Here is a 27,840-nt window from a genome sequence, read left to right as displayed (position 1 = left end):
CTACGATCCACCATGCTAGCAGAGCTTCCCCGAGTCTTCTCTCCAGCCCTACACAGCTTCCAGGTTTTCTTTTGACCCTCATAACTGCCAACAACATATCACGAGAGTAAAATGCACCAAGATCGCTCCAAGAAGGAGGGACATTTGTCACTCACCAGCATCCTGGGAAGAAACAGAAGGAATGAAAAAGATATAAACGACTGACCTAAAAGAGAAGCACCCATTGCACAGAGACTGGGTAATATGAAACAATTAGCTTTAGTGGAATTTCTTCCCCTGTATTCCCACATACACTGTTCCACAGAAGTATGGTTTCTGTGGAAGTCAGACTTTTATTTCCTCTGCCTACCAAAACCAGGACACAAATATAATACATATCCTGCTTTCCACAAAAACTGCAGGAAGAGCAAGAAGTAATAACACACAACACTTGGCTAAATGAAGATATGACATTACTTATAACTGCACCAACACACATAGAAACCAGAGAGATAAAAAACAGCAGACCAGGAATGCAAGGAACCATTAAAAGAGAAATTATTGTCAGAGAAACTCACCAGGAAGTCTTCTCCATCTTCACTCCAGGTGTTGAAGTTCATCTCAAGAGTACCTATAAATCACTGAGGTTACAAGCGCATGTGTGACCGTAAACTCTTCCTCTGGACTCCACAGTAAGGATGTCATTTTAAGGAACAGCTGTCAGCTCTCATCAATTTTTCTTACTATCTGGCCTGCTCATGGAGCTGCAAGCGTAATCGCCTTCTACCAGAGACCTCTTTCTCAAGCCAGGTCTTAGAAATTTAGACTGCTTTCAGGTGGCCGAGGGCTTGACAATAATAATAAGTACTTTCTGCGAAAAAACATTCCCAGGTTTAAAGATAAAAAAGCACTATCCAGAAATGGGGGAAAGGTAGCATGACCTTCTAGGAAACAAAGTATCAGGCTTGAAATGAAACTACTGCTCAGCTTAAACCACCTACTTGCCTAGTTCAAAGCCAGCCTTTCACCCTCTTGCTCTGTATTCACAGCCATATTACACCCTGGACTACATCCAGTATTATGCCCTCAGATCGGACACAGGAGAAAGAGCTTGACATCCAGTGGCCCTTTAGGGAAACAGAAATCTGTCAGAGTCTTTGTCTTGGCAGCTGAGCACCTTCAAGATATGGAAGGAAACTGCTTCCCCTGCCCGACAATTCCAATGCATCTCTTAATGGTTGAAGTGGTATCAGCCACAATGCGGACCTCGTTGAGGATGGGAAACTGGCAGAAGTGAAGGAACTGTAGCTTAACATTTCAGATTGTGTCAGCTGGGGAAGGTACACAAGAAAGGGATCTGGTTGGGAAAAAGGCCGTGGGAGGCTCTCACAGATGCTCAAACACCAAAGACCACATCCACAGCTCCTCAATATAATCTCTTTGGACAATACAACAGGGAAAATGCATGGAACCACAGCTGTGGGCCTCACATAATGACTAGGAGAAACAGAACCTTTAAACCTATCTTGTACTCATTTCAAATCATACCACTGCAAACATTTTCACCTGTTCTGTCTCTGGACAGAAAGGTTTTTTTCACCTTGCCCAAATATTACAGGACACCTCTAAATGAAAAGTAGTGAACACAATTTCCCATTATCTGAGAACAACCATCACAACACATATACTTGAAAGAGATTTCTCTGCTTGTAACAAGAATTCAAAGACTTGTAGTATGTTCTCAAGGCCTCAAATGATTGGCAACTCTGGTAAAAGCCCAGTCATCAAGAATCTACTCGAAGACAGCAATGTCTTTCTTCAGCACTTTGGACAATTTGGATGATCCATGATGTGCAAATCTTAATGTAGAGAGTATGTCTGTTAGAAATAAGGACTGTTCACGGGAAAAGGAAAGCAGGAAAGCAAACTGATAAATGCACAGCTTAAGTGTTCATCAATGTTCAATAAGGATCATTCAAGGAAAACACCTCTCAACAGGAAAGCAGACTGATCAACACACAACTTGGCAACTTGGAAGCTGTGCAGTGCGATTTCTAAAAACAGGAGACTAGTAGTGTAGTCCAGCACTGAAGGTTCGTAATTAACAGAACGCAGAACATGTCTCCACCAGTACCTCCTCACACACAGCAGTCCCAGGAATCCCATCAAAGCCTTCACAGATTGCATGCCATGACCTTCCTGATTAGCAGACAGAATCTGCTCAAACAGGCAAAGGCAACTTCTCCTTATTATGGACAATAATTCACTTCGCAGCATGCGTATGTGACAACCAAGAACATTTAATCCAGTGATATTTTAAGAAAATACCCCTATGAAAGTCTTTAACATGAAAGGCACATGCAGAAAAGATGGGATTACAACCCAATATTCTTGATAATTGCGTTTAGAGAACATACGTAATCCACGTATTCAGCAGGGAATGAAAAATCTGTTGCAAGGCCCAGAGTTCCCATTATGGCATTGCTCAGAATTACCTAATAAAGCTCATCAGTAAAAACATCACAGCAACGTGCAAACTTGGGTTCTTCAACAGTCCCACACGCACAACTCTCAGGACTCCCTTTCCCATTCCTTCACAGCTTGCATGGTATTCTTTGTCTCTCATAATTTGCAAGCGCTGGACGTCAAACGGCCAGTTCACCAGACCATTTCTCTTCATCATTTGCAGACAGATTCAACCAAAAGAAAAGCTGCACAGAAAACTTCTCCTTTACCATGAATAATATACTACTTCCTACAACGTGTATTTTTCTTTATGTAATAACTGAAGGAAAACGGTTTCTAAAAGTGTTTGTTACAGAAGGATCATAGCATAATCTTCAACACAGAGGCACCAGGAATATATTTTTACGTTCTAGAAACAATTCATTTGGAACATCAAATTTGTGATGCATGATACAACAGCTGGACACTGAGCAGGAAAAAGAGCAACCATATCTCTTGGACCCTTCAACAGCCCATCAGGAACAGCTCACACACCTTTTGTCTCCATAATGCCGTGCAGGGTGTTCCGCGACCCTCAGAATTTGCAAGTACACGACAGCAAAGTCAATTCCCCAGACCATTATTCCTCATCAGGCACCACGATCACCCACGGACTTCACCCAGACATCTTTACTTCTCTGTACTAAGAAGGAAGAGAAATTCCTCTAGTGAAAGAGCACCGCACCTCCAGGAGAGAACGGGTCAGGGAACAGCGTGGAACACAGGAACGACAGAATAAAAATACAAAGCCCAGCCAAATGTAACTCAAGACAACAGCAGCCCCACTTCTTCCACATCCCTCTCCAACTGGAACACCGAGTAACGATCCTCCGTAGCGCGGTGCTGAAAGAGGCTTTGCCTTCCTTTGTAACTCGACCTCCCCCTTCCAGATACCGAAAGCGGCGGGGGTGTGTGGGGGTGTATGCGTGTGTGTGTAGGCGGTGGACAGCTCGGCGGAGCGTAAATGGGCCATTAGCGTCCTGTTTCAAGTCGATCTCATCCTACTTAGGCACCTTGGCCATCGGAAAGAAATCTGACCTTGCAAATAACGGCAACGTCCACCTCCTGAAAGTGAAATATGTCAATTCGGAAGAGCTACAGCTAAAAGGAAAACAGGTATCGCACTTGTCAGAGGAGAAAACTGAGAAACTGCCTGGAGCGTGATAAGAAAAAGATCTGTCCGAACGAAACTCAAGCCAACTCCAGGTCCATTTCTCCCGACTCCACACCGACTGTTACACTGACCAATCTGACCACCTGCGGAGAGCAAGAGCCACTGACAATAACTGAGTTCCCGGTTATGTAAAACTCGCTGTTTCCTCAATAAATACAAAGACACAGAAGGCAGTGCCTAGTTTCTCCTTCACAAATGTCTTCCACTATGGCAGTTAGTAGTAAATACTGGCAGTAGCCACTGCAGGGGAGCGGTAGAGGACAGCGCGGAGGAGCCACTCCCGCCAGAGGCACACAATTAACTCACCGGGACAGCGGCGAGGGGGTCGCGGCGGGCGGCGTCAGGGTCCTCGTCGAGCAGCGGCTTGGGCTCGTCGGGCGGCGGGCGGGCCGGCAGCGTGTCGCAGGCGCTGTCGGGCGACAAGCGGAGCCGGCTCTTGCGCGAGTCGGCGGTGAGCGACACCTCGTGCGAGTAGGAGCGCAGGAAGGCGCGCACGCCGTCGAGGCCCACGAAGGGCGAGCCCGGGACGGCGCGCAAGGCTCCGCTGCCCGGCGGCGGCAGCAGCTGCGAGCGGCGCCAGCGGCGCAGGCGCAGCGCCAGCAGCAGCAGCAGGAAGGCGAGGAAGAGGCAGGAGACGGCCGCCACGGCCACCACCAGCCACCGCGTCAGCCCGCCGGACGCCTCGCCCGGCACGGCCGCCGCCGCGCTGCCCAGCTCCCACAGCAGCTCGGCCACGCTCTCGGCCAGCACCACCGTCAGCGTGGCCGTGGCCGACAGCGCCGGCCGCCCGTGGTCCTTCACCACCACCACCACGCTGTGCCGCGACGCGTCGCGGGCCAGAGCCGAGCGCGCCGTGCGCACCTCGCCGCTGTGCAGCCCCACGCGGAACAGCCCCGGCTCCGTCGCCTTCCACAGCTCGTACGACAGCCACGCGTTCTGACCCGCGTCCGCGTCCACCGCCACCACCTTGGCCACCAGCGAGCCGGGCTCCCACGACCGCGACGCCAGCTCCACGACCGACCCCGACGAGCCCGAGCCCGACGACGGCGGGTACAGCACCTGCGGCGCGTTGTCGTTCTCGTCCACGATCTCCAGGCGCACCGACGCGTTGCTGCTCAGCGACGGCGATCCGCCGTCCTCCGCCCGCACCCACAGCCCCACCTCGCGCACCTCCTCGTAGTCGAACGACCGCAGCGCGTACAGCGCGCCCGTCTCCGCCTCCACCGACACGTACGACGACAGCGCCGCGCCCCGCACGACGCCCTCACACAGGCGGTACCGCACGCGCGCGTTCGCGCCCCAGTCCGCGTCCCGCGCCCGCACCCGCAGCAGCAGCGCGCCCGCCGCGTTGTTCTCCCGCACGCGGGCGCTGTACCGCGCCTCCGAGAACACCGGCGCGTTGTCGTTCACGTCCAGCACCCGCAGACACAACACCGCGCTGCTCCACTGCGGCGGCGACCCTCCGTCCGACGCCCGCACTGTCACGTTGTACTCCGACACCTTCTCCCGGTCCAGCTCCCGCGACGTCACCACGCTGTAGTAGCTGCCCCGCGAGCTCTGTAGACGGAACGGGACGGACCCTTCCAGCGAGCACCGCACCTCGCCGTTGGGGCCCGAGTCGAGGTCCTGGACGCGCAGCAGAGCCACCACCGTCCCCGGCGGGGCATCCTCAGAGATCACGGTCTGCTGAGAAGTCACTGTCAGTTGGGGCGCGTTGTCGTTAACGTCTATAATTGTGATCGCCACTTTCGCAGTATCGAAAAGATCTCCTCCATCATGTGCCTGTACCTCCAGTTCGTAGTAGTCTCCTTCCTCGAAGTCCAAGCTCTGCAACAGCGTGATCGCTCCTGTTTCTGAGTTCAGGCGAATAATCTCCGCTGCCAGATCCTGCTTTTTCTTCATCGAATATTGCACATGTCCGTTCGTCCCCTCGTCGGCGTCGGTGGCCGTGAGGGTGACGAGGGTGGAGCCCACGGGTACGTCCTCCGGCACACGCACTGTGTACTCCGCCTGGCTGAACACGGGCGCGTTGTCGTTGGCGTCCAGCACCGTCACGCGGAGACGCGCCGTGCCCGTCCGGGATGGCTCGCCGCCGTCCATCGCCCTCAGCACCAGCTCGTGCGACGCCGCCTCCTCCCGGTCCAGAGCCTTGGCCAGCACCAGCTCGGGACGCTCAGCCCCGCCGGGGCCCGTCTGCACCGACAGCGAGAAGTGCTCGTCGCCGCTCAGCTCGTAGCTCTGCACGGAATTCCTTCCCAAGTCCGGGTCGTGGGCCTCAGGCAGGGGAAAGCGCGATGCCGTGGCTGTCGTCTCGCTTATTCTCAGCTCCGTTTCTGGCTCTACGAAACTGGGAGAGTTGTCGTTAATGTCCGTGATTCCTACTTCGATTTCGAAAATCTGCATATCTGAGTCCAATATGATCTCACTGTGCAGCACGCATTTCTCCGCTACCCGGCACAGCTGCTCTCTGTCGATCCTCTCTGCCGTCACTAAATGTCCCGTCTTCCCGTGCAGGGACAAATACTGAGTCTTGCCCTCGGATACAAGACGGACCCCACGTTCGCGGAGCGCCGGTAGCTGCAGCGCCAGGTCCTTGGCCACGTCGCCCACGAAGGAGCCCTTGGGCATCTCCTCGAGCACCGAGTAGCGCAGCTGCCCCCACGCCGCCTCCCACGCCGCCCCCAGCACGCACCACAGCAGCGCTCGCTCCCGCCGGCCCCACCGCCTCCCCAACGCCCGCATCGCCGCCGTCCCGCACACACCGCGCCGAGCCACAACCCCCTCCGCTACCGACCCCGACTCTAGCTCCGCACCGCCGCTGCCGCCCGGTGCCGCCGCCGGCCCCTCCGCCTCGCTGCACCGCGGCTCCGCACCGCGGGGACGCTCGCAGCCCGTCGCCCGCCGAGACAGACCCCAGACAGACAGCGAGCCGCGCCGCAGCGGGCGGGGCTGCCTCCACCGCTCCCACCTCCCGACCGCTCCTCCTCGGTCAACAGCGGCGCCCGCAGCCTCCTCCCGGCACTGCACGCACCCACCGATGACCAGCAACCGAGCGCTTGAAATGGCCATATATAAAGAGGAAAACATCACGAAGTACACACCGGGAACCTTATCCCATCAGTCCGAAAGCAGAATCTCCACCAGGAATGTCACAGTTTTTGTAGCAGTCGGGTTTCAATGACTTTTCCCTCACTCTTCCAGAAGATCCTAGCGGCATCACGCGGCCACACTAAATCTCCTTATCCCAACCAATAGAACAAAGTAGCCATGGAGACACCTCCCCCTCTAATGCAGCCGCGGATTTACCGCACGGGTAATAGCCATGTATGTAAACTAAAATATTTCTTCTTATTTGAAGGTGGAGACTCTTTCGCCATTATTCTAAAACCACAATCCTGACCACCATATTTAGTAACAACCAAGCTTGGTGCAAAATATTAAGACTCTTTAAGCATTTTAGTCCAAAACCACGATTCTAGAATGGGTGGTAGAAGGAGAGCCAAAGAGAATGGGCTCTGAAAGAGAAATGAAAAATTCACATACACACAACACCCGCCAGAGCTGTCCCGCACATTAATCCCAGCACCAAGAACTCTTCCTGAACTACTTCAGTTCATACGGAACACGTCCAGATTAACAGCTCCACCAACATCGACTGAGATCAGACATTTAAAGGCTGAAGAAGGTGCGGTCAGTTCCCACAAAAGGAAACAAGGAGTCTCAGGCAATGCCGAAGGAGTAGTTAGTTTATTTTGGAACTGGATGAGTGCAATTATATGCTTCAGTAACGTCACAGAGCTAATGGCTACAGCATTAAACTCTTGAAAGCTCAATGTGTGATTTCTTTTTCTTCATGGTCCGCAGAAAGTTCTTTTTCACATTGTTTATACACGTTTATAGTTATCCAAATAACCCTACAGCCTGAACGACAGTGAAAAGGCTTTGATTGTCTTAAAAATGACGGTTAAGACACTGACGTTTATCAGTAATTTATCTGATCCTTGAATAACCATGTTGGCAGGAAATGTTGTCCTGTAGGAGAAGAGAAGAGCCAGTTTGAAATACAAGAGGCGATACATGTTATTTTTTCTAGAGCTTGCATTCTACGTTTTCACCTATGCATGAGGTGAGGAAGGTATAAAAGATGGATCTACTACCCAAGAAAAAGCAATGAGAAATAACTGCACAAAGATCTCCGAGAAATCATGCCTGAATACAATTTATCTGTCCTATTTCAGCTGCCGTTCCTGCAGTAGCCTTCCTCCAGAAGGTGAGAGGGCACTCGACGAAGGAGGAACGTTCACCAGGGAGGAGCCAGCCGTAATTTCTCCATTCATGGAGCCACATACACGTTTTCCTTCAGTCTCATATCGAAAAGGCATACACCGGGTAGTTTGCATCCAGCTATCAACCAGGTCCAAGTACAGCGTTTCAGGAAAAATCGATCAGGAAGGAAACACCTCCAACATTAAGCGCCAATCTCGAGTCTATCGGGTAGAATCAGCTGATCTCGTTCGACACAGTAAGGATTCACTGATACAAACCGACAGGATCGTAACACAAGTGTTGCAGACAAGACGTCTCCGCTGAATCTGAACCTGTGACCACTGAAGACACCGAAGAGTGCCGCGGCTGAACTGTCTGCCCGGAACAGAAGGGAAATATATCGATCTTTCCTTTCTTCCCAGACACACGGATCAGCATCCCCCATTCCCACTGCGTGACAAAACCCAGCGGAAAAGAGGACGGCGGTTTGAAAGACCACATCTTCCCTACTCCGTCTCGCAGAATCCATCATTCACCACATCCGCTGTTCCTAATTCAGAACAAGGAGGAGTCTAAACTTCTCAGTTGAACCTCTCACCACTAAAGGAACAAGTAGTGCTGCCGCTTAATATCTGCTGGTACTGGAAGGGGGATAAATACCCCGCTCATTCCTTCATTACTTCCTCCGTGGAGACACGAATCGGCATTTCCCGGCCAGAAAAAGTTAATCCCTGCTGCTACTGCCACTACCGTTTCAGCAGCACCATCCGCTCTAAGTCTGGACGACTGTCATTAACTAGGAATGAAGAATATGACATTTCCCGAGACACACAGACACGTTTTCATTCAGAGTTTGATACTGAAATGGAAAGAACCAACGGTTCTGTTGACATTCACAACATCAAGATAAAAAGGGGAGAAAAAACGGCGGTTGAGAAAGACTCGCGGATAAGAGCGTGAGAGCGCGGGTTACAGACCTGCGGTGCGTCGGGGTGGTCGTGCGGCTCTCCCGCGCCGGCGCTGCTGCTCTCGCTCCGCTTCCCGCAGGGCTCCCCGCCGAGCAGCTCCTCCGCAGGCAGGCTGGGCAGCGGCGGCGGCAGCCAAGCGACGTCGGCGACGGCGCGGCCCGGCGCCACGCACAGGTTGTAGGAGGAGGGCAAGGTGCCCTCGCAGAAGTCGGCCGGGAAGGCGGCGCCCGCCCCGGAGAAGCGCTGCGCGCCCAGGCAGCGCAGCACGGCGGGCGGCCCGGCCCCGCGCAGCCGCGCCAGCACGGCCAGCGCCACGCTGAGCACGAAAAGGGCGCAGAGGAGCGCCAGCGCCAGCCCCAGCCCCAGCTGCAGCTCGGCCGCCGCCTCGGCGCCCGACGGCCGCTCGCTCAGCTCCGGCAGCGCCTCCTGCAAGCTCTCGGCCAGCACCACGTGTAGCGTGGCCGTGGCCGACAGCGCCGGCCGCCCGTGGTCCTTCACCAAGGCCACCAGCCGCTGCTTGGCCGCGTCCCGCTCCGACACGGCCCGCGCCGTGCGCACCTCGCCGCTGTGCAGCCCCACGCGGAACAGCGCCGGCTCCGCCGCCTGCACCAGCTCGTACGACAGCCACGCGTTGCGCCCCGCGTCCGCGTCCACCGCCACCACCTTGGCCACCAGGTAGCCGGCCTCGGCCGAGCGCGGCACCACCTCGAACGGCGCCGCACCCGGCGCCAAACCCGCCTCGCCCGCCGCTCCCGCGCCCGCCGCCGGCCACAGCACCCGCGGCGCGTTGTCGTTGCGGTCCAGCACGAAGACGCGCACCGTCGCCGTCGAGCTCCGCGACGGCGCCCCGCCGTCCTGCGCCCGCACCGACACCGACAGCTCGCGGCACTGCTCGTAGTCGAACGACCGCTGCGCGTACACCGCGCCGCTCCGCGCCTCCACCGACACCGACGACGCCGCGCACGCCCCGACCGCGCTCCCGCCCGCCAGCCAGTAGCTCACGCGCCCGTTGGCGCCCGCGTCCAAGTCCCGCGCCGACACGCGCACCAGCAGCGCGCCCGCCGCGTTGTTCTCCCACACGTAGGCGCTGTACGCCGCCTCCGAGAACACCGGCGCGTTGTCGTTCACGTCCGACACCTCCAGCGACAGTGACGCGCGGCTCCACAGCGACGGCACGCCCCGGTCCCTGGCAGCGACGGTGATATTGTACGTGGAGACCGTTTCTCTGTCCAGGACACTGCCTATTATTAATTTGTAGGTGTTCTTTGATGATGATTCTAGTCTGAAAGGCAAATCATCTTCGATGTTGCAGCTCACTTCCCCGTTATCCCCTGAATCTCTGTCACGGACATTGATTACAGCCACAACTGTGCTCGTCACCGCGTCTTCAGGTATCGGGTTCAAGATAGGTAGAATAGAAACGGTTGGTGCATTGTCATTGACGTCTAGAATGTCTATGTGCACTTTGGCGTGCGCACTCAGGCCGCCCCCGTCCTTGCCTTCAACGCTCGCTTCGTAATATTTCCCTTCTTCATAATCTAAGGGGCCTGTAACCGTCACATCCCCTGTCCTGGGATCCAAAGTGAAGAGTTTGCGAACACTACTCGCGGTGTTACTGAAAGAGTAAGTAATTTCTGCATTTGTGCCTTCATCGCCATCAGTAGCTTTTACCTGAAAAGCTAAGGAGCCCTCTGGAAGGTTTTCTAGTAGTCGAATCTTGTAGACCTCTTTGGTGAATACCGGAGGGTTGTCATTTGCATCGGTCACGTTAATCTGAATCTCGGCCGTCCCCGATAGGATTGGATCCCCACCGTCCACCGCTGTTAGTATCAAACGGTGAGTTACCTGTTTTTCTCGATCTAAACTTTTCTCCAGTACCAGTTCGGCGTGTTTCGTCCCATCTGGACTTTCTGTTACGACAAGAGAGAAAAGCGGATTGGGAGTAAGTTGGTAGCTTTGTAATGAGTTCACCCCAATGTCGGGGTCTCTTCCACTGCCCAGCGGGAATCTGGCCCCAGGAGGAGTGGACTCGATCACGACTATGAGAACAAATTCTCTGTCAAATTGCGGCGCGTTGTCATTAATATCCTGGATAGTAACGCTCACATGAAATATATTGAAAGGATTTTCCACGACTGCCTCCAAACTGAGGACACAGGGAGACACTGCCCCGCAGATGCCTTCTCGGTCTATCCTCTCGTTTACCCGCAGATTTTTATCTTCCCCGAGAACGAAGTATTGCTTCTCATCACCAGAAACTATCCGCAGCTTGCGCGCCGGCAGCTCGGCCGGGCTCAGCCCCAGGTCCCGCGCCAGCGGCCCCACCAGCGAGCCTCTGCCCAGCTCCTCGGCGATGGCGTAGCGGAGCCGCTCCGCCGCCGCCCGGCACCACAAGCCCAGCAGCAAGGCGGACAGCAGCGCGACCCGCCTGGCGGCTGCCGCTCGCATCTCCATGCTCTGCTTTGCTGAAGCGTATTCTGCAGACGAATTTAAATCGGAGTTTCCAAGCAGCTGAGAGAAATAAATATACGAAATCTCTTGCCGACGGGAGGACAGGCTGAGTCGGGAAGGTCCTGCTCTGCTCTGCGCGGAGAGGCACTGAGCGGGAGGCGGGTCGGAGAAGAGCCGATGGCGGAGCCGCTTTTCCGCCTTGGCCGACAGTGACACCCTGAGTCCTTGCGTGAGAACCGCAGGGTCCTAGAGAACAACCCAGAGGTCCTGTTGTGCGCGTACTTAAATCGCACTCGCGCCGGCTGGGAAACACAGATGTTGTCAATAGCGCGAAACACAAAACGTATCTGTGCTGAAACGGTGTACTTGGGAATTCCCATTGTCTGGATTCCGTTCGCTTGCACGTCTTCTGCAGGACGACTCCTCTCCCGTTATTCGGAGAATGTGGCGCGGGACCTCTTTCTGTTCTGCAGTGATCTCTCGGGTGAGGCGCTGGCGTGAACCCGCTGACACCTTTCTCTCCTTTCCACCGGGAGAGAAACAGCAGGACGGGACGAACGCTGAAACACTGCTGGAGAATGGCGGGTTTATTTTCGATAGCAGAGAGATCCCGAGCTGGCACGCAGCTTTCCTACTATGAATCGTGATCAGTGATGGACGAGGAAAGCCGGGATTCCCAGCCATTGAGAAAACCATAGCGAACACATCACACCTACCGAATCTCATTTCTTTTGGCATTCAAACCCCAGCATCTTCGTACCAGTACCATACAAACCAACCTCGAATGTCTTTTGTCTGTGTCTCTGACAAACCACGTCCTCATCTCCTAGTCCGGCCGTTACTACAGCGGGTCTTAAACCTTAAGATTATTTTCTGGCAAGTGTCGAACGCAGTTATCGTTGCTTGAACGAGCCGAGAGAAAAGAGACAGATCGTGCACCTGTTGTATCTCACCTGTACATTAACATTCTATTTTACGGTGAGGAAGGAAAAAGGCATGACCTGAAGGAAGGCTGTATCACCACAGCCCCTTATGCAGAAGACAAGGAAAGGTTAGAAAGCTCTCTACCTTGCCTATCCGGTGGAGTAGCTGTCGCATGTGTTCCAAAGCTGAGTCTCTGTAGATGACAATGGAAAAACTCTTCCCATTCTCAGTCATAATTTTCCTGCTAACTCTGGCCATTCATGCAGTGGAGGACAACTTCTTTTCCTCCAGCTGCACCTACATTCACGGTGACAAATTAATGACCTATCAGATCGAGCAGGTAGTTTGAATTTGTAGTGTTTCAGGAGTCAAGAGGTAGCAAGGACGTGGACATCTCTATATGAGGTTGAGAGAAGAATGTGAATATTGACAGGGGGGCCGGGGGAGGGGCACGACTCTGATGAAACTTGTCCGTGTCAATTCACTGCCTTATCTATGGCAAGAATTGCCTACCACAGCCAAGACGCACGTTTTAATGCATTTTCACACACTGTAGCACCCTCTAAATCGCTATTTTCAAGCGGAGGTTGATGTCTCCTAGTTCAAAGGTTTTCTCTTCCCCCTTGTACTCGAGCCTGCGGGCCACAGCACACTCAAGGCTCATAGGACGCAGCTAAGAACCAGCCTGCATCAGGGAGGGAGACATTTTCGTTCCACATGAGTGTCGCATGTGAGTTCGTGTCTAGTGGATGGCAGCAGAAAGGGCAAACGACCACAAGGTTAGTTAACGTGAAGCATAAGGTTATATCTCAGCCTACATTCCCACCATACATGAAAGCACCGGTACAAAAATCACAATATTTTGGCAACATCTAGGATGAGCACAAAAAAAAATTTGTGTGGACTTACACCGGGAACCCTACGGTACGATTTTTACTCAACTCCAAAGCTACTTCTAAGCCACTAATTTCTTTTGTTGAAAATGCGATGATGATATGGATCATCAGCTTAAATTGCAGAATAACAATAGAGCAACATAATATTGATTAATTATATTCCTGAAGTCCTAAAAGCCTATTCTGTCCATGATGAAAGATCCGTAATGGGGGAAAAAAGGCAGCTGCTTCCAAGACAGCCTGTTTGGTAGATGTGTTTTCAAAACCGAATGGTGTGCTTGGCAGGAAAATTATTTTCATATTACAAGGAAACAGAGGAGTAAAATATTACAAGGAAACAGAGGAGTAAAATATTTTATATTGTCAGATTAACTCCCATTCCCAAATTAGACACACAATAAACAGACTGTGATGAATCATACTTTAGTTTAAAATATTCTCCATCTGTATTCTAGTAAAGATACTCTAATTCTATGCCCATACACTAATTTGCAATTCTATTTGTATCAGATCCAGAGGTTAAGTTATGAAGCCCAGCACTGGGAAAAAAACTCGATGGGATATAAGAGGAATTTTTTACCATGTAATACGAACCTATTCATACAACTCTAAGCATTCTTAAGTGGGACTGATTAATTAATTTGTTAAAGGTGGATTTCCAAGTAACCTGAGACTTCAGAGATGACTTTCAGGCTACAAGGTAGCTCAATTCTAGCAGCGTTGGAGAGCTGATAAAGGAGATGGCAATTAAATTCTGGGAAACAGGTAATAGGATGTATGTAAACAATTTCAAGGAAACGTCAGAGGAAGACCTAGAGGCTGAAAGTTCCTTGTGCAGTTTTACTTTCCAGCCTTAGAGAAAAATATAAGCTATGAGCTCTGCCCAGCCGGGGAAGAGAATGACACACAGCTGAACCTCCATACATCAGGTGACACTCACGAGCTGGCAATGGTCGTAAAACGTGATTTCCAAGACTGTGAACCGTGCACTATGAAATGTCTGTAGATACCCTATGTGGTGGTGCAACCTTTCCTTGGGACACGTGCCGATTCAGGATAAGTCGTGAACTTTGAGGGTGACTCCCATTGAGTCCTTACCTTTTGTAAAACTGCAGTGAGTCGGAGTGTTGAGGCACTCCCTTAACTCCCGAAACATTTGTGCCTGTAAAAGAACACCCACCACTTGAGAAAGGGACTGACAGCCTGCTACTCCTGCTGCCTGGATAGTGGCCCGGGTCTAACAATAGCTGAAACATACAATCTGGAAAGGGCTGGATTTGTATAAGTGGTGGAAAATGTCAGAATTACATCATCTGAGGCCAAATGGGGAAAAAAAATTACTGACCGAAGTCAATCATTGCGATCCTAAAAATACCGGTCCTGAGTGAGATCCTTTATGCTCTCTGGGACCGCAGTGGGCTGCATCCAGCACTTTCCCCTGAGCTGGGACGCCGGCCAAGAACCTCTGCTAACGCAGAGGAGGAAAAAGGCAAAGCCAGGCTCCTCCGGATTCAAAAGCCATCCCTCGAGAATGCCAATATTTTTTTATTTCTCTGCGTACGTGCAATTTCATTTAACCTTTTAATAAGTATATGTTTATTTGTACACAACCCTGTTGTAAATATTATGACACAATATAATTTTCGAATCTGCAATTAGGTCGCTTTTTAAATTATAACTAAACTTGTTGGATCGCTCCGAATCATTCTGTTAATCACCTGATTACAAAGTGTTATTAGAAATTAATTTTGTGGCTTATCTCAGTAAATCCTAAACTGCTGCTTAAACATAGTCTGGTATAATCCATTCACGACTCCGTAAGAATCTTAAGCACGGCGTATAAAAAGCAAACAAACAAAAAACCATACCTAACAAGAATCAGCATCAACAACAACAAAAAAGAGGTTAACAAATTAACGTACCTGAAATGAAACTTGGCCATCATTTTCGGCAACGAGATCTCCCGTAGGGACAAGATCAGCAGAAGCCTCAGCTGGCGGGCGGGCCGGCAGCGTGTCGCAGGCGCTGTCGGGCGACAAGCGGAGCTGGCTCTTGCGCGAGTCGGCGGTGAGGGACACCTCGTGCGAGTAGGAGCGCAGGAAGGCGCGCACGCCGTCGAGGCCCACGAAGGGCGAGCCCGGGACGGCGCGCAAGGCTCCGCTGCCCGGCGGCGGCAGCAGCTGCGAGCGGCGCCAGCGGCGCAGGCGCAGCACCAGCAGCAGCAGCAGGAAGGCGAGGAAGAGGCAGGAGACGGCCGCCACGGCCACCACCAGCCACCGCGTCAGCCCGCCGGACGCCTCGCCCGGCACGGCCGCCGCCGCGCTGCCCAGCTCCCACAGCAGCTCGGCCACGCTCTCGGCCAGCACCACCGTCAGCGTGGCCGTGGCCGACAGCGCCGGCCGCCCGTGGTCCTTCACCACCACCACCACGCTGTGCCGCGACGCGTCGCGGGCCAGAGCCGAGCGCGCCGTGCGCACCTCGCCGCTGTGCAGCCCCACGCGGAACAGCCCCGGCTCCGTCGCCTTCCACAGCTCGTACGACAGCCACGCGTTCTGACCCGCGTCCGCGTCCACCGCCACCACCTTGGCCACCAGCGAGCCGGGCTCCCACGACCGCGACGCCAGCTCCACGACCGACCCCGACGAGCCCAAGCCCGACGACGGCGGGTACAGCACCTGCGGCGCGTTGTCGTTCTCGTCCACGATCTCCAGGCGCACCGACGCGTTGCTGCTCAGCGACGGCGATCCGCCATCCTCCGCCCGCACCCACAGCCCCACCTCGCGCACCTCCTCGTAGTCGAACGGCCGCAGCGCGTACAGCGCGCCCGTCTCCGCCTCCACCGACACGTACGACGACAGCGCCGCGCCCCGCACGACGCCCTTACACAGGCGGTACCGCACGCGCGCGTTCGCGCCCCAGTCCGCGTCCCGCGCCCGCACCCGCAGCAGCAGCGCGCCCGCCGCGTTGTTCTCCCGCACGCGGGCGCTGTACCGCGCCTCCGAGAACACCGGCGCGTTGTCGTTCACGTCCAGCACCCGCAGACACAACACCGCGCTGCTCCACTGCGGCGGCGACCCTCCGTCCGACGCCCGCACCGTCACGTTGTACTCCGACACCTCCTCCCGGTCCAGCTCCTCGGCACTAACCACGCTGTAGAAGTCCTCAAACGACTTCTGTAGACGGAACGGGACGGACCTGTCCAACGAGCAGCGCACCTCACCGTTGGGCCCCGAGTCGAGGTCCTGGACGTGCAGCAGAGCCACCACCGTCCCCGGCGGCGCGTCCTCGGAGATCTCAGTAAGCGCTGACCGCACCGAAATCTCGGGTGCGTTGTCGTTGACGTCTGTCACAGTGATCGAGACTTTTGCTATGTCTGAAAGTCCTCCGCCGTCTCTTGCCTGCACCTGCATTTCATAGGATTCCCCTTCCTCGAAGTCCAGAATCCGCAACAATGAAATGGCTCCCGTCTCAGAGTCCAGCTCGAAAATCTGCGAGGCTTTCATGGTAAACTTTTGCAATGAATACTTCACATGCCCGTTGGTGCCCTCGTCGGCGTCGGTGGCCGTGAGGGTGACGAGGGTAGAGCCCACGGGCACGTCCTCCGGCACACGCACTGTGTACTCCGCCTGGCTGAACACGGGCGCATTGTCGTTGGCGTCCAGCACCGTCACGCGGAGCCGCGCCGTGCCCGTCCGGGATGGCTCGCCGCCGTCCATCGCCCTCAGCACCAGCTCGTGCGACGGCGACGCCTCCCGGTCCAGCGCCTTGGCCAGCACCAGCTCGGGACGCTCCGCCCCGCCGGAGCCCGTCTGCACCGACAGCGAGAAGTGCTCGTCGCCGCTCAGCTCGTAGCTCTGCAGCGAATTCCGACCCAAGTCTGGGTCGTGAGCCTCGGGCAGGGGAAGCCTCGATCCCGGGGCTGTCATCTCGCTTATTCTTAGCTCCGTTTCTGGCTCTCGGAAGGTGGGTGCATTGTCGTTCGTGTCCGTGATTTCAACTTCGATTCCATAAATCTTTATTTCTCCCTCCACTATCACCTCACAGCGTAGCACACATTGCCGCGCACTTTCGCACACTTGCTCCCTGTCGATCCTCTCTGCCGTCACTAAACGTCCCGTCTTCCCGTGCAAGGCAAAATACTGCGTCCTACCTTTGTCCAAGATGCTGAGGTCGTGTTCGCGGAGCGCCGGCAGCTGCAGAGCCAGGTCTTTGGCCACGTCGCCTACGAAGGAGCCCTTGGGCATCTCCTCGGGCACCGAGTAGCGCAGCTGCCCCCACACAGCCCCCCACGCCGCCCCCAGCACGCACCACAGCAGCGCTCGCTCCCCCCGGCCCCACCGCGCTCCTCGCTCCGCCATCGCAGAGTCCGGCAGCTGCCGCCGCCCGCTCGCCTCTCCTCCCACCGCAGCCGCCCCTGAGTCCCCGCTCTGCCGGCGCTCCTCCAGCTGCCTCTTCTCCAAATCAGCCCGGCTCGGCTCGTTCCCGCCGCTTCGGGTTCGGCCCCTGCAGCCCCGCTCGCCGTTTTTTCCGGCGGGCGCAGCTCGCCTTTCGGCCCGTCGTAATCCAACAGCGACACTCGCAGCCGCACGCAGCAACTGCAGCGCTCTGGCGCTGGAAAACGGCCTCCGCCGCCGGCTTCCCGGTCCGGATCAGAGAACAGCACCTGCTGCAGCCCCGCTTCGTAGAATAATAAAACGTTTGGGTTGGAAGGGACCATTAAACAGCGTGTAGCCCAACCCCTCTGCCCTGGGTAGGGACATCTTCAACACTACCTGGTGACTCAGGGCCTCGTCCAGCCTGACTTTGACCGTTTCCAGGCATGGTGGATCCATAGCCTCTCTGAGCAACATGTTCCATTCGTAAAATCATAGAATCATAGAATCACCAGGTTGGAAAGGATCCACTGGATCATCGAGTCCAACCATTCCTAACACTCCCTTAAACCATGTCCCTAAGCACTTCATCAACCTGTTCTTTAAACACCTCCAGGGAAGGTGACTCGACCACCTCCCGGGGCAGCCTGTTCCAGTGCCCGATGACTCTTCCCGTGAAGAATTTTTTTGTGATATCCAGCCTGAACTTCCCCTGGCGGAGCTTCAGGCCATTCCCCTTGTCCCTGTTCCATATTCCCCTCATCCCGACTAACAGAACATTGTTCCACCTCTTGCACTGTAAAACATTTCTTCCTTATTTCTAGTCTAAATAACTCCTTTTTTAGTTTAAAACTTGTCCCATCACAACAGGCTCCAACAAAACAATCTGTCCCCATTTTCCTTTTAATACCTCCTGATGGATTGAAAGGCCACAATAAGGTCTCCCTGAAGCCTTATATTCTCCAGGCTGAACAACCCAAATACTCTCACCTCATAGGAGAAGTGTTCCATCCCTCTGATCATTTTTGTAACCCTCCTCTGATCTGCTCCAACAGGTCCATGTTTTTTCTGTGCTGAGAGCTCCAGAGTTGGACACGTTACTACTTATGGAGCCTCAGTAGATGAGAGTAGAGGGGCAGAATCACTTCACTCGACCTGCTGCCATGCTTATCTTGATGCACCAGGATATAGTTCCCTTTCTGGGCTGTGAATGTGCATTTCTGGCTCATGGCCAGTTTTTCATCCACCATCGGCACCCTGAAGTCCTTCTCAGCAGGGCTGCTCTCAAATCCTTCACCCACTCCCACCACCGTTATTGACGCCCTATTGAATCTCATGGAATATTCATGGGACCACTTCTTCAGCTTGTCCAGGTGCCTCTGGCTGGCATCCTGTCCCTCAGGCATGTCAACTGCGCCACTCAGCTTAGTGTCATCTGCAAATGTGCTGTGGGTGCACTCAATCCCATTGTTTACATTGTTAAAGAAGCTATTACACAGTACTGGTCCCCATATGGATCCTGAGGGACACCATTTCTCTCTCCATCCAGACACTGAGCTGATGATCATCACTCTCTGGACCTGACCACCCAACCAACTCCTCATCCACCAAACAGTACATGTATCAAACCCATACCTCTCTGATTTAGAGAAAAGGAGACTGTGTTAAATGTCTTATGCAAGTCCTGATAGGTGATACTGGTAGCTCTTCCTTTGTCCATTGATGTAGTTATTCCATCACAAGTTTATCAGGCAAGATTGGTCCTCGTGAAGCCATGATGGCTGTGCCAAATCACCTCCCTGTCCTCCATGTGCTTGAATATAGCTTCTAAGAGGATCTGTTCCATAATCTTCCCAGGCACAACAGTAAGTCTGAGAAGACTTTTTGCTCCCCAAGGTCCTCCTTTCTACCCTTTTTAAAAATGGGTGCAATGTTTCTCTTTTCCCAGTCACCAGGGACTTCACTTGACTGCCATGACTTTTGAAATATCATGGCAAATGGCTTGGCAACTATATCAGATGAGTCCCTCTGCACTCTGGGATGCATCTCTTCAGGTCCCAATGAGTTATGTACGTTTAGATTCCTTGGGTGGTCTAAAACCCGGTCTTCTCTTACAACGGGAGAGGCCTTCATCCTCCAGTCACTGCCTTGAGGTCTATCCGCTCAAGAGGTATGGGAAGAATGGCAAAAAAAATTGTTGAGTACCTACCTCAGCATTCTTTTCGTTATCAGTTTCCAGGTCATGTTCATCAGGGCAGTACACTTTCTTTGACCTTCCTTTTCTGTCTGACATACCTTTAGAACCCCTTATTATTCTTTGCATCCCTTGCCAAGTTCAGCTCCTGTCACACATTGGCCTTCCTGATCCCAATCCTACACAACCAGGCAACGTACATACACTCTTCCCAGGATACCTTTCCTTGCTTCCACTGCCTGAGCAACTCTTTCTTGCCCTTTAGTTTGATGAGTAGGTGTTTACTTGGCTATTATGGTCTCTTGCCTTCCTTTCCTACACATAGAGATCAAGAGATTTTGCCTCTGTGGAAAGCATCCTTAAAGATTTATCTGTTCTCTTCTGTTCACTTGTCCCTTAGGGCAGTTTCCCAGGGATACAATTGACTAACTCCTTAAACAGCTGCAAGTATGCTTTCCTAAAATTCAGGGTCCTGACTTTACTTGTTGTCTGACCCATATCCCTCAGGACTGTGAACTCCACCAGTGCATGATGACATCAGGCCAGGCTGCCTCCAGTCTTGATGTCTCCAAGTGGCTCACCTGCATTGGTGAATATTCAAGTCCAGTATCACATCCCCTCTGGTAGCACAGTGCATTACCTGGCCTAAGAAGTTATCCCTCCTAATGGGTATCTCCAATGAGCCCCTTGGGAAACCTCAGCAGTGTATTCAGGTCCTCCAATACAGGAAACAACACCCCACCACCCACAGGGTAAACCATCTAGTTAGGAACTGCATCAGACACCCAGATGCTTTAGCTGGAATAACCTGAGAAACAGTTGTTTAAGACCAGGAGGTGCTGGCTCCTCAGAATCCCAGTGAGAGAAACATACACTCACTTGTCACATTTTATGTCAGAGTAAGGAAAAATATGGGGGAACCTCCTCAGGTTCTTTACAATTGGACCAGCCTGTTGTGATTGTGTTGACAGTGTTCTGCCAGAATCATGCTAACAGCATCACTAGGACAAATACCTTGTGTCCTTTATATCACACTGGCAGTGTCACAGTCCCAAATCCCTTACACTAAGGGGAACCGCCTCAGGTCCTTTACAATTTGTCCTACCTACTAGGATCATGTTGAGTAACTAAAGTTTCCAAAAACTTGTACATGTGCATACAAACACATTTTATTATAAAAATTCAAGACAAGATAAAGGTTCAATGGTAACTGGTGATAAGATACTCTTTGTGAAAATAGATATTAAACAATGTACAATCAAACACCAAGTAAGAGAAAAGCAATATGCACATAAGGGATATGCAGTGAAAACCCAAATATAGAGAGACAGTAATAGCTAGTGCAATGTTAAAACATAGCACACATAACACAAAGGCCTCACCCAATGTCATCCCAGTTGGGGAGGAAATGAAGATTGAGACCATCGACTGATCCCAGAAAATTTTGATAAAATCTTCTCTAGAACTTTCAGCTTTGTTTTTCATTTTTATAAAAACTTGCATCTTTTGGGGTGGAGTTTGGGTGGAGCTTGAGTGGCTTTAGTCTTCCACTCCTGATCCATGGAAAAAGCTCTGCTTCAAGTTTAAAGGCACAGCAGTAGAAATTAACTGCGTGTACCTAGTGGGAGAAGTTTGCCTTAGAGGTGTGAAGGGAGTGGATGGGTGTGCCAAAAATCAGCTTCCAGAGGAACGGAATGAAACTGGTGGAAAGTCTGAAAGAAATGTCCTATGAGAAGTATCTAAGGACTTTAGGTTTGCCATTCTGTTCCATACCAACAATACCAAATTATGTATTTCCTAGACGATGCCAAGGAGACAGCCCCCTCCGCCAACCCCTCTCCCTGCCTCTGTTTTTATGGGCCAAAGGAAGATCTCATATTCATTACTGTTCTCCCCTGGAGGAGATGAGGCTTCTGTACTAAAAGGCTCAAACTGTCCTTCTTGTGTGCTGAGCTGGAACAATAAGCACCACAACAGTTGCACATGAGCACCTTCATGCTTCTCAAGGCAGCCTTTGTGTGATGCATGCAGTGACACAATGGCTGGATGGACAGACAGAATGACCAGAAGGAAAAATGCATAGAGACCGCACATCTTGGAGACAGAGACATGCAGAGCCCAGAGAAGAAATGGCCCCTTTTATGAATCGAATTGTAACACAGCACTCACTTCCTTGAGAAGTTCCTTGCTTTACTGACCTGGTATGAGGACTATGTGCATTTCACTGAGGATGTGACTTGTCTGCCCTATATTTTCATCACTCAAAAGCACAGAATAAGAGCTCCACAGACTTGCCCAACAGCAAGAGAGACAAGAACTAGACCAGGAGCCCTGGAATACATCCTGTTCCTGAAGCATTCCATAAATGGCTGGAATAGGGCTGAAAGGTTGTTACCAGACTGCAAGAATTTAGTTTCTTTTGTTTCTTATCTGGAGGGAGAGACAAACTTTCTTCTGAGTAACAACCTGAGGGAAAACAGTTATGCCAATTATAAATGCAGATTAACTCTGTAGGAAACATTGCCACAGGCTGCAGCCTGGAGTGCTTCCTATGAGGAGACCTGAAGCCTCCGTCTGTGCTGACTCCATCCTAGTGAAAGGAAAGACTATTGAACTGTTCTGCAGAAAGCATCCCTGCATTGTCTGGCGCCACATCCTCAGCAGTGAGAGGACCTTGTGGAAAATCCTATTCATCATCAGTGTCCTGCTCGTGGCACAGTGCTGTGGTGGCAGGCTGGGGATGATGGGCTTCAGGAGCTTGAACTCACTGTTCCCCGAGACCGTTGTGAGGCTGATCTCATAGCAACAGGGATGGGGCAGGATCCCTGCAGAGGTTGCATTAGCCAGGCTGCTCGGCAAGTTGCTGGCACCATAAATCATGTACCCATCCTTCAGGTCCTTTCTCTTGCACACCTTGAAAGCAATGAAGGCTGCCAAGGATACAAGGAAGAGCAGAGAGACAAAACCCAAGGAAATGATTAAATAGGTTGTCAGGGAGTCATCCTCAACCTCTGTGATCAGGCTGCTGTGTAGTAGGTGCACATCTGAGAAGTCAGTCAGCAGGAGTGCACTCAATGCCACAGTTCCTGACAGTGGTGGCTGTCCATTGTCTCACTTCTGGATGACAAGCTTCTGCTTCACGGTGTCTCTCTCCATCACTGGCCTCCTCAAACGTGCCTCCCCACTTCGGGCACCCACCACAAACAGCCCGGGGTCAGAGGCCTTCAGCAGGTGGTATGACAGCCATGAGTTCTGCCCAGAATCAGTATCAAGAGCCACCACTTTGGTGACCAGGTACCCCGCTTCAGCTGACATGGGCACCAGCTCGCTGGATGCTGGGCTGCTGTCCTGGGCTGGGTGCAGCACCAGTGGGGCATTGCCATTCTCATCCACACAACAAGGTGGACCATGACATTGCTCTGAGGGCAGGAGACATTCCATCAGAGGCCCTCATCAAGACCTCCATCTGCTTTACCTACTCATAGTCCAGAGGCTGCAGCACAAAAATGTGCCCATTCTTAGAGTACACAGAGATGTAGGAGCAGGAAGGTTGCTCTGCTGTGTGAGCTGGTGCCAGGGAATAGGTCACCTTGGCTTTGGGCCCAGTGTCAGCAATTGATGCATGGACAACTCCAAAAAGCTTCATGGGAATATTATTCTCATGCACATAAGTGGTGTACGAGGTCTGTTTGAAGAAAGCTGCATTGTCGTTGACATCAGAGATTTCCACCGTGAAGGTGTGTGTGGTGGTGAGAGGATGTGACCCTGTGTCTGTTGCTGTGACAGTGAGGATATACTGTGCCATCTCTTTTTTGTACAGTGTGCTCACAGTCACCAGCTCATAGTAGTTTTTATAGGCTGGCCGCAGAGAGAATGACAGCTGGTCCTCAAGGGCACAGGTGATCTTCCCACTAGCACCAGAATCACAATCTTTAGCATTAAAGAAGAAAACTACTGTTCCAGGTAGTGCATTCTTGGGGAGGGGACTGCTGAAGGAACTCGCCACCAGCTCTGGTGCGTTGTCATTCGCATCTACCACCTCTACCAACACCTTGCAGATTGCAGAGAGTCCCCCACCATCTGTGGAGCTCAGGAACACTGAGCTCATGTTCGTTCTCTGTCTCAAAGTCCAGGGTTTTTGTGAGTTTAATTTCACTGCTCTTTGGGTCAATTACAAATGTGGATTCTCTCTGGCCCACCCCTTGGCTGAACTGGTAGGAGATGTCCCCATTAATACATGCATCCATATCAGTTGCCACCACCCTCAGAACTACAGAGCCCTCGGGGGCATTTTCCAAAATCTGAGAAATATACCATTCTTGTGTGAACATGGGAGTGTTGTCGTTTGCATCTAGAAGGATGTGGATTTTGATGGTCCCACTCCTCGGTGAAGAGCCCCTGTCTGCAGCGATGAGACTGAAACTAACCTTTGCCTGCTACTCTCTGTCTAAAGGCTTTTTCAAGATCAATTCAAAGTGGTTGTCTCCCTCACTCCGACTCCCAAAGGAGACACTAAGTACCCATCTTTGGAGGAGATGTTATAAGCCTGCATGCTGTTGCTGCCAACATCCAGGTCCTCAGCACCCTCCAGAGGAAAGCACATGCCAGGATCACTCCTTTCCGGGATTCTAAGCGTGACCTGCTCCTCCGGGAAATGGGACGAGTGATCATTGATGTTCCACATGGCTACCTCGATGCGAAGGAACTGCAATGGGTCAGCCAGCAGCAGCTCGAAGGGTAGTGTGCAGGCGGGCACCTGGGTGCACAGCTCCTCCCGGTTGAGCCTCTCAGCACCTTGCTGCTGTGCATCCCCATGCGGAACAGCCCTGGCTCTGTCACCTTTCACAGCTCATACAACAGCCACGCAATCTGACCCGTGTCCACCATCACCACCTTGGCCACAAGTGAGACGGGATCCCATGATTGTGACACCAGCTCCATGCCTGACCCCACGCCCGCCGCCGGTGGGTACAGCACCTGCAGAGCCTTGTTGTTCTCATCCACGATCTCCAGACAGACCAACACGCTGGACTCTGACACTGCCTCCTGCTCCAGCTCCCTCGCCCTCACGACACTGCAGGAATTATCAAATTATCTCTCCGCCCAGAACCGGAGGCTCTCACGCAACCCACATTCGGGGTTGTCTCTCTGACAAGTCCAACACACTACATTATTTCCTGAGTGGTACCTCCTTCGAGACCCTCGGGAAAGCTCAGTATTGCGTTCAGATCCTCCAAGACAGGAAGCAACATCCCCTCTCTCACAGGGTAAAACCGTAATAAAACAGCCAGAGATGCATCAGATGATGCAGATCCTCGAGCTGAATTGACCTGGAAAAGCAGCTGTGTTAGACCAAGAGCTGCTGGTTCCTCGAGATCTCATTGGGAGAGACAGCCACTCTCACATATGTCATTCACACCTTGTTCATTATCTCTCACACTGCTGGAAGAGGTCTGCATAGATAATCCCCTGTCCCTTTAGATGAGGCGAACCCTGAGCAGAGTAGCTTCACACAGGACTCCAACCATGCACAGCATGCCATGCAGACTTCAGTCACAGAATAGAAAGAGTGCTCTTGTTACAGTCATGCAAGCCCATTTAGGACTTTCCTGCAAGAAAGCAATTCCATTCCTCATTTCTGGTGTTACATTAAAAAACGTCCACCTGCAGACTTCTTGCTTACATGTGGCTTTCTCTGCAGCAGTGGTAAGTGAGTGCTGCCTCCAGGCTCCAGGGTTCCAGTGAGCTGGCTGAATTTATGCTGCTGACCAGGGATTTTGTGGCACAACACAGCACAGCAAAAGCCTGGGTCTTTCCAGAACATCAGGAGTTTTGGTCACTTAGTATCATAGTATCATATTATCATAGTATCATAGTATAGCTAGGGTTGGAAGAGACCTTAAAGATCATCTAGTTCCAACCCCCTGCCATGGGCAGGGACATCCCACTGGATCAGGTTTCCCAAGACCCCATCCAACCTGGCCTTGAACACCTCCAGGGATGGGGCATCCACAGCCTCCCTGGGCAACATTTTCCAGTATCTCACCACTCTCATAGTGAAGAAATTCTTCCTAACGTCCAGTCTAAATCTGCCCCTCTCCAGTTTATACCCATTCCCCTTTGTCCTATACCCACAAGCCTTTATGAATAGCCCCTCACCAGTTTTCCTGTAGGCCCCCTTCAGGTGCCAGAAGGTCACTATAAGATCTCCTCTGAGCCTTCTCTTTTCCAGGCTGAAAAGGCCCAACTCTATTAGCCTGTCCTCGTAGGGAAGGTGCTCCAGCCCACCGATCATCTTTGTAGCCCTCCTCTGGACTTGTTCCAACAGCTCCATATTCTTTTTACATTGAGGATTCCAGAACTGGACACAGTATTCCAGATTAGGTCTCACAAGAGATGAATAGAGGGGCAGAATCACTTCCCTCAACCTGCTGGCCATGCTTCTTTTGATGCAGCCCAGGACATGGTTGGCTTTCTGGGCTGCAAGTGCACATTGATGGCTCATGTCGAGCTTCTCATCAACCAGCACCCCCAAGTCCTTCTCTGCAGGGCTGCTCTCAAGCATGTCATCCCCCATCGTGTACTGAAAACGGCGATTGCCCCGACCCAGGTACAGGACCTTGCACTTGGCCTTGTTGAACCTCACGAGGTTCTCAGAGGCCCACTTCTCCAGCCTGTCAAGATGCTTCTGGATGACATTCTGTCCTGCTGGTGTTGCAACTACACCGCTCAGCTTGGTGTCATCTGCAAACTTGCTGAGGCTGCACTCCATCTTGCTGTCAATATCATTGATAAAGATATTGAACAGTACCAGTCCCAGTACGGACCCCTGAGGGACACTACTTGTCACAGATCTTCATCTGGACTTTGAGCCATTGACCACTACTCTCTGAATACCACCATTCAACCAGTTACTTATCCACCTTACCGTTCACCCATCAAATCCGTATCTCTCCAATTTAGAGAGAAGGGTGTTGTGGGGGACTGTGTTAAAGGCTTTACTGAAGTCTAGATAGATCACATCCATCAGTTTATCCATGTCCACTGTTGCAGTTACACCATCATAGAAAGCCATGAAGTTGGTCAGACAGGACTTGTCCTTGGTGAAGCCATGCTGGTTGCCATTAATCACCTCCCTGCCCTCCATGTGCTTTAGCATAGCTTCTAGGAGGATCTGTTACATTATCTTCCCAGTCACAGAGGTGAGGCTGACACGTTGGTAGTTCTCAGGGTAGTCTTTTCTAACCTTTTAAAAAATGGGCACAACGTTACCCTTCTTCCAGTCATCAGGGACTTCTCCTGATTGCCATGACTTTTCATATATCATGCATGGAGAGTGGCTTGGCAACCACATCTACCAATTCCCTCAGGACCCTGGGATGCATCTCATCAGGTCCCATGGACTTACATAAGTTCAGGTTCCTCAGGTGTTCACGAACCTGATCCTCCTCTACTGTGGGAGGGGGTTTACCCCCCTGGTCACCATCTTGCTGTCCCATGACGCAGGAGGGGCGATGAAAGCAGGTATCGGTGAAGACTGAGGCAAAAAGTTGTTGAGTACCTCAGTCTTTTCCTCATCTGTTGATACATGATCCCCATTTCCAGTCATCAGTGGGGATACGTTCTCTTTGATCTTCCTCTTTTGATTGATGTACCTGTAAAAGCCCTTCCTGTTGGTCTTTACTTCCCTTGCCAAGTTCAGTTCCAGCTGCGCCTTGGCCTTCCTGACTTCATCCCTACACAACCGGGTAGCGTCTCTATACGTGTCCCAGGTTACCTGTCTCTGCTTGCACTGCCTGTGCAGTTTCTTCTTCTTTTTTAGTTTAACTAGCAGGTCTCGACTCAGCCATGCCTGTCTCTTCCCTTTCCTGCCTCATTTTCTGCATATGGGGACTGAGCGCTCTTGCGCACTGTGGAAAGCTTCCTTAAATACTTTCCAGCTCTGTTCCACTCCCTTGTCTCGGAGGACCTTGTCCCAGAGGGTCCCACCGAGTACTTCCTTGAAGAGCTGCAAGTCTGCTTTCCTGAAATTTAGTGTCCTGACTATACTCCTCACCTGTCCCATATCCCTCTGGACCTTGAACTCCACCGGTGCGTGATCACTGCAGCC

At 52.3% G+C, this 27,840-nt stretch overlaps 3 protein-coding genes and 1 pseudogene across 3 annotated transcripts; all 4 read right to left on the bottom strand.

Moving 5' to 3' along the window:
• Nucleotides 1–3,675: 3,675 nt before the first annotated feature.
• LOC128853615 (protocadherin gamma-A10-like) lies at nt 3,676–6,727 on the bottom strand. Its single transcript, XM_054079710.1, has 2 exons — nt 3,965–6,727; nt 3,676–3,741 (listed from the first exon to the last, which is right to left on the bottom strand). Exons 1-2 carry the CDS (start codon nt 6,725–6,727, stop codon nt 3,676–3,678), a joined length of 2,829 nt encoding a protein of 942 aa, XP_053935685.1.
• On the bottom strand, nt 6,630–12,173 carry LOC104054869 (protocadherin gamma-B1-like). The gene has a single exon (XM_054079276.1). It carries the CDS (start codon nt 11,344–11,346, stop codon nt 8,818–8,820), a length of 2,529 nt encoding a protein of 842 aa, XP_053935251.1. The 5' UTR covers nt 11,347–12,173; the 3' UTR covers nt 6,630–8,817.
• Nucleotides 12,174–12,829: 656 nt separating this feature from the next.
• On the bottom strand, nt 12,830–18,786 carry LOC104054868 (protocadherin gamma-A5-like). Its single transcript, XM_054079709.1, has 4 exons — nt 18,692–18,786; nt 15,086–17,798; nt 14,262–14,272; nt 12,830–12,902 (listed from the first exon to the last, which is right to left on the bottom strand). The coding sequence occupies exons 1-4, from the start codon at nt 18,784–18,786 to the stop codon at nt 12,830–12,832; spliced, it is 2,892 nt and encodes a 963-aa protein (XP_053935684.1).
• A 1,998-nt stretch (nt 18,787–20,784) lies between these two features.
• Nucleotides 20,785–26,669, bottom strand: LOC128853614 (protocadherin beta-15-like; annotated as a pseudogene).
• Nucleotides 26,670–27,840: the final 1,171 nt, after the last annotated feature.

Source organism: Cuculus canorus, chromosome 14, assembly GCF_017976375.1.
Source record: "Cuculus canorus isolate bCucCan1 chromosome 14, bCucCan1.pri, whole genome shotgun sequence".
NCBI lineage: Eukaryota > Metazoa > Chordata > Aves > Cuculiformes > Cuculidae > Cuculus > Cuculus canorus.
Note: the sequence above shows the minus strand (reverse complement) of the source record. Positions and strands in the feature narration are given on the sequence as shown.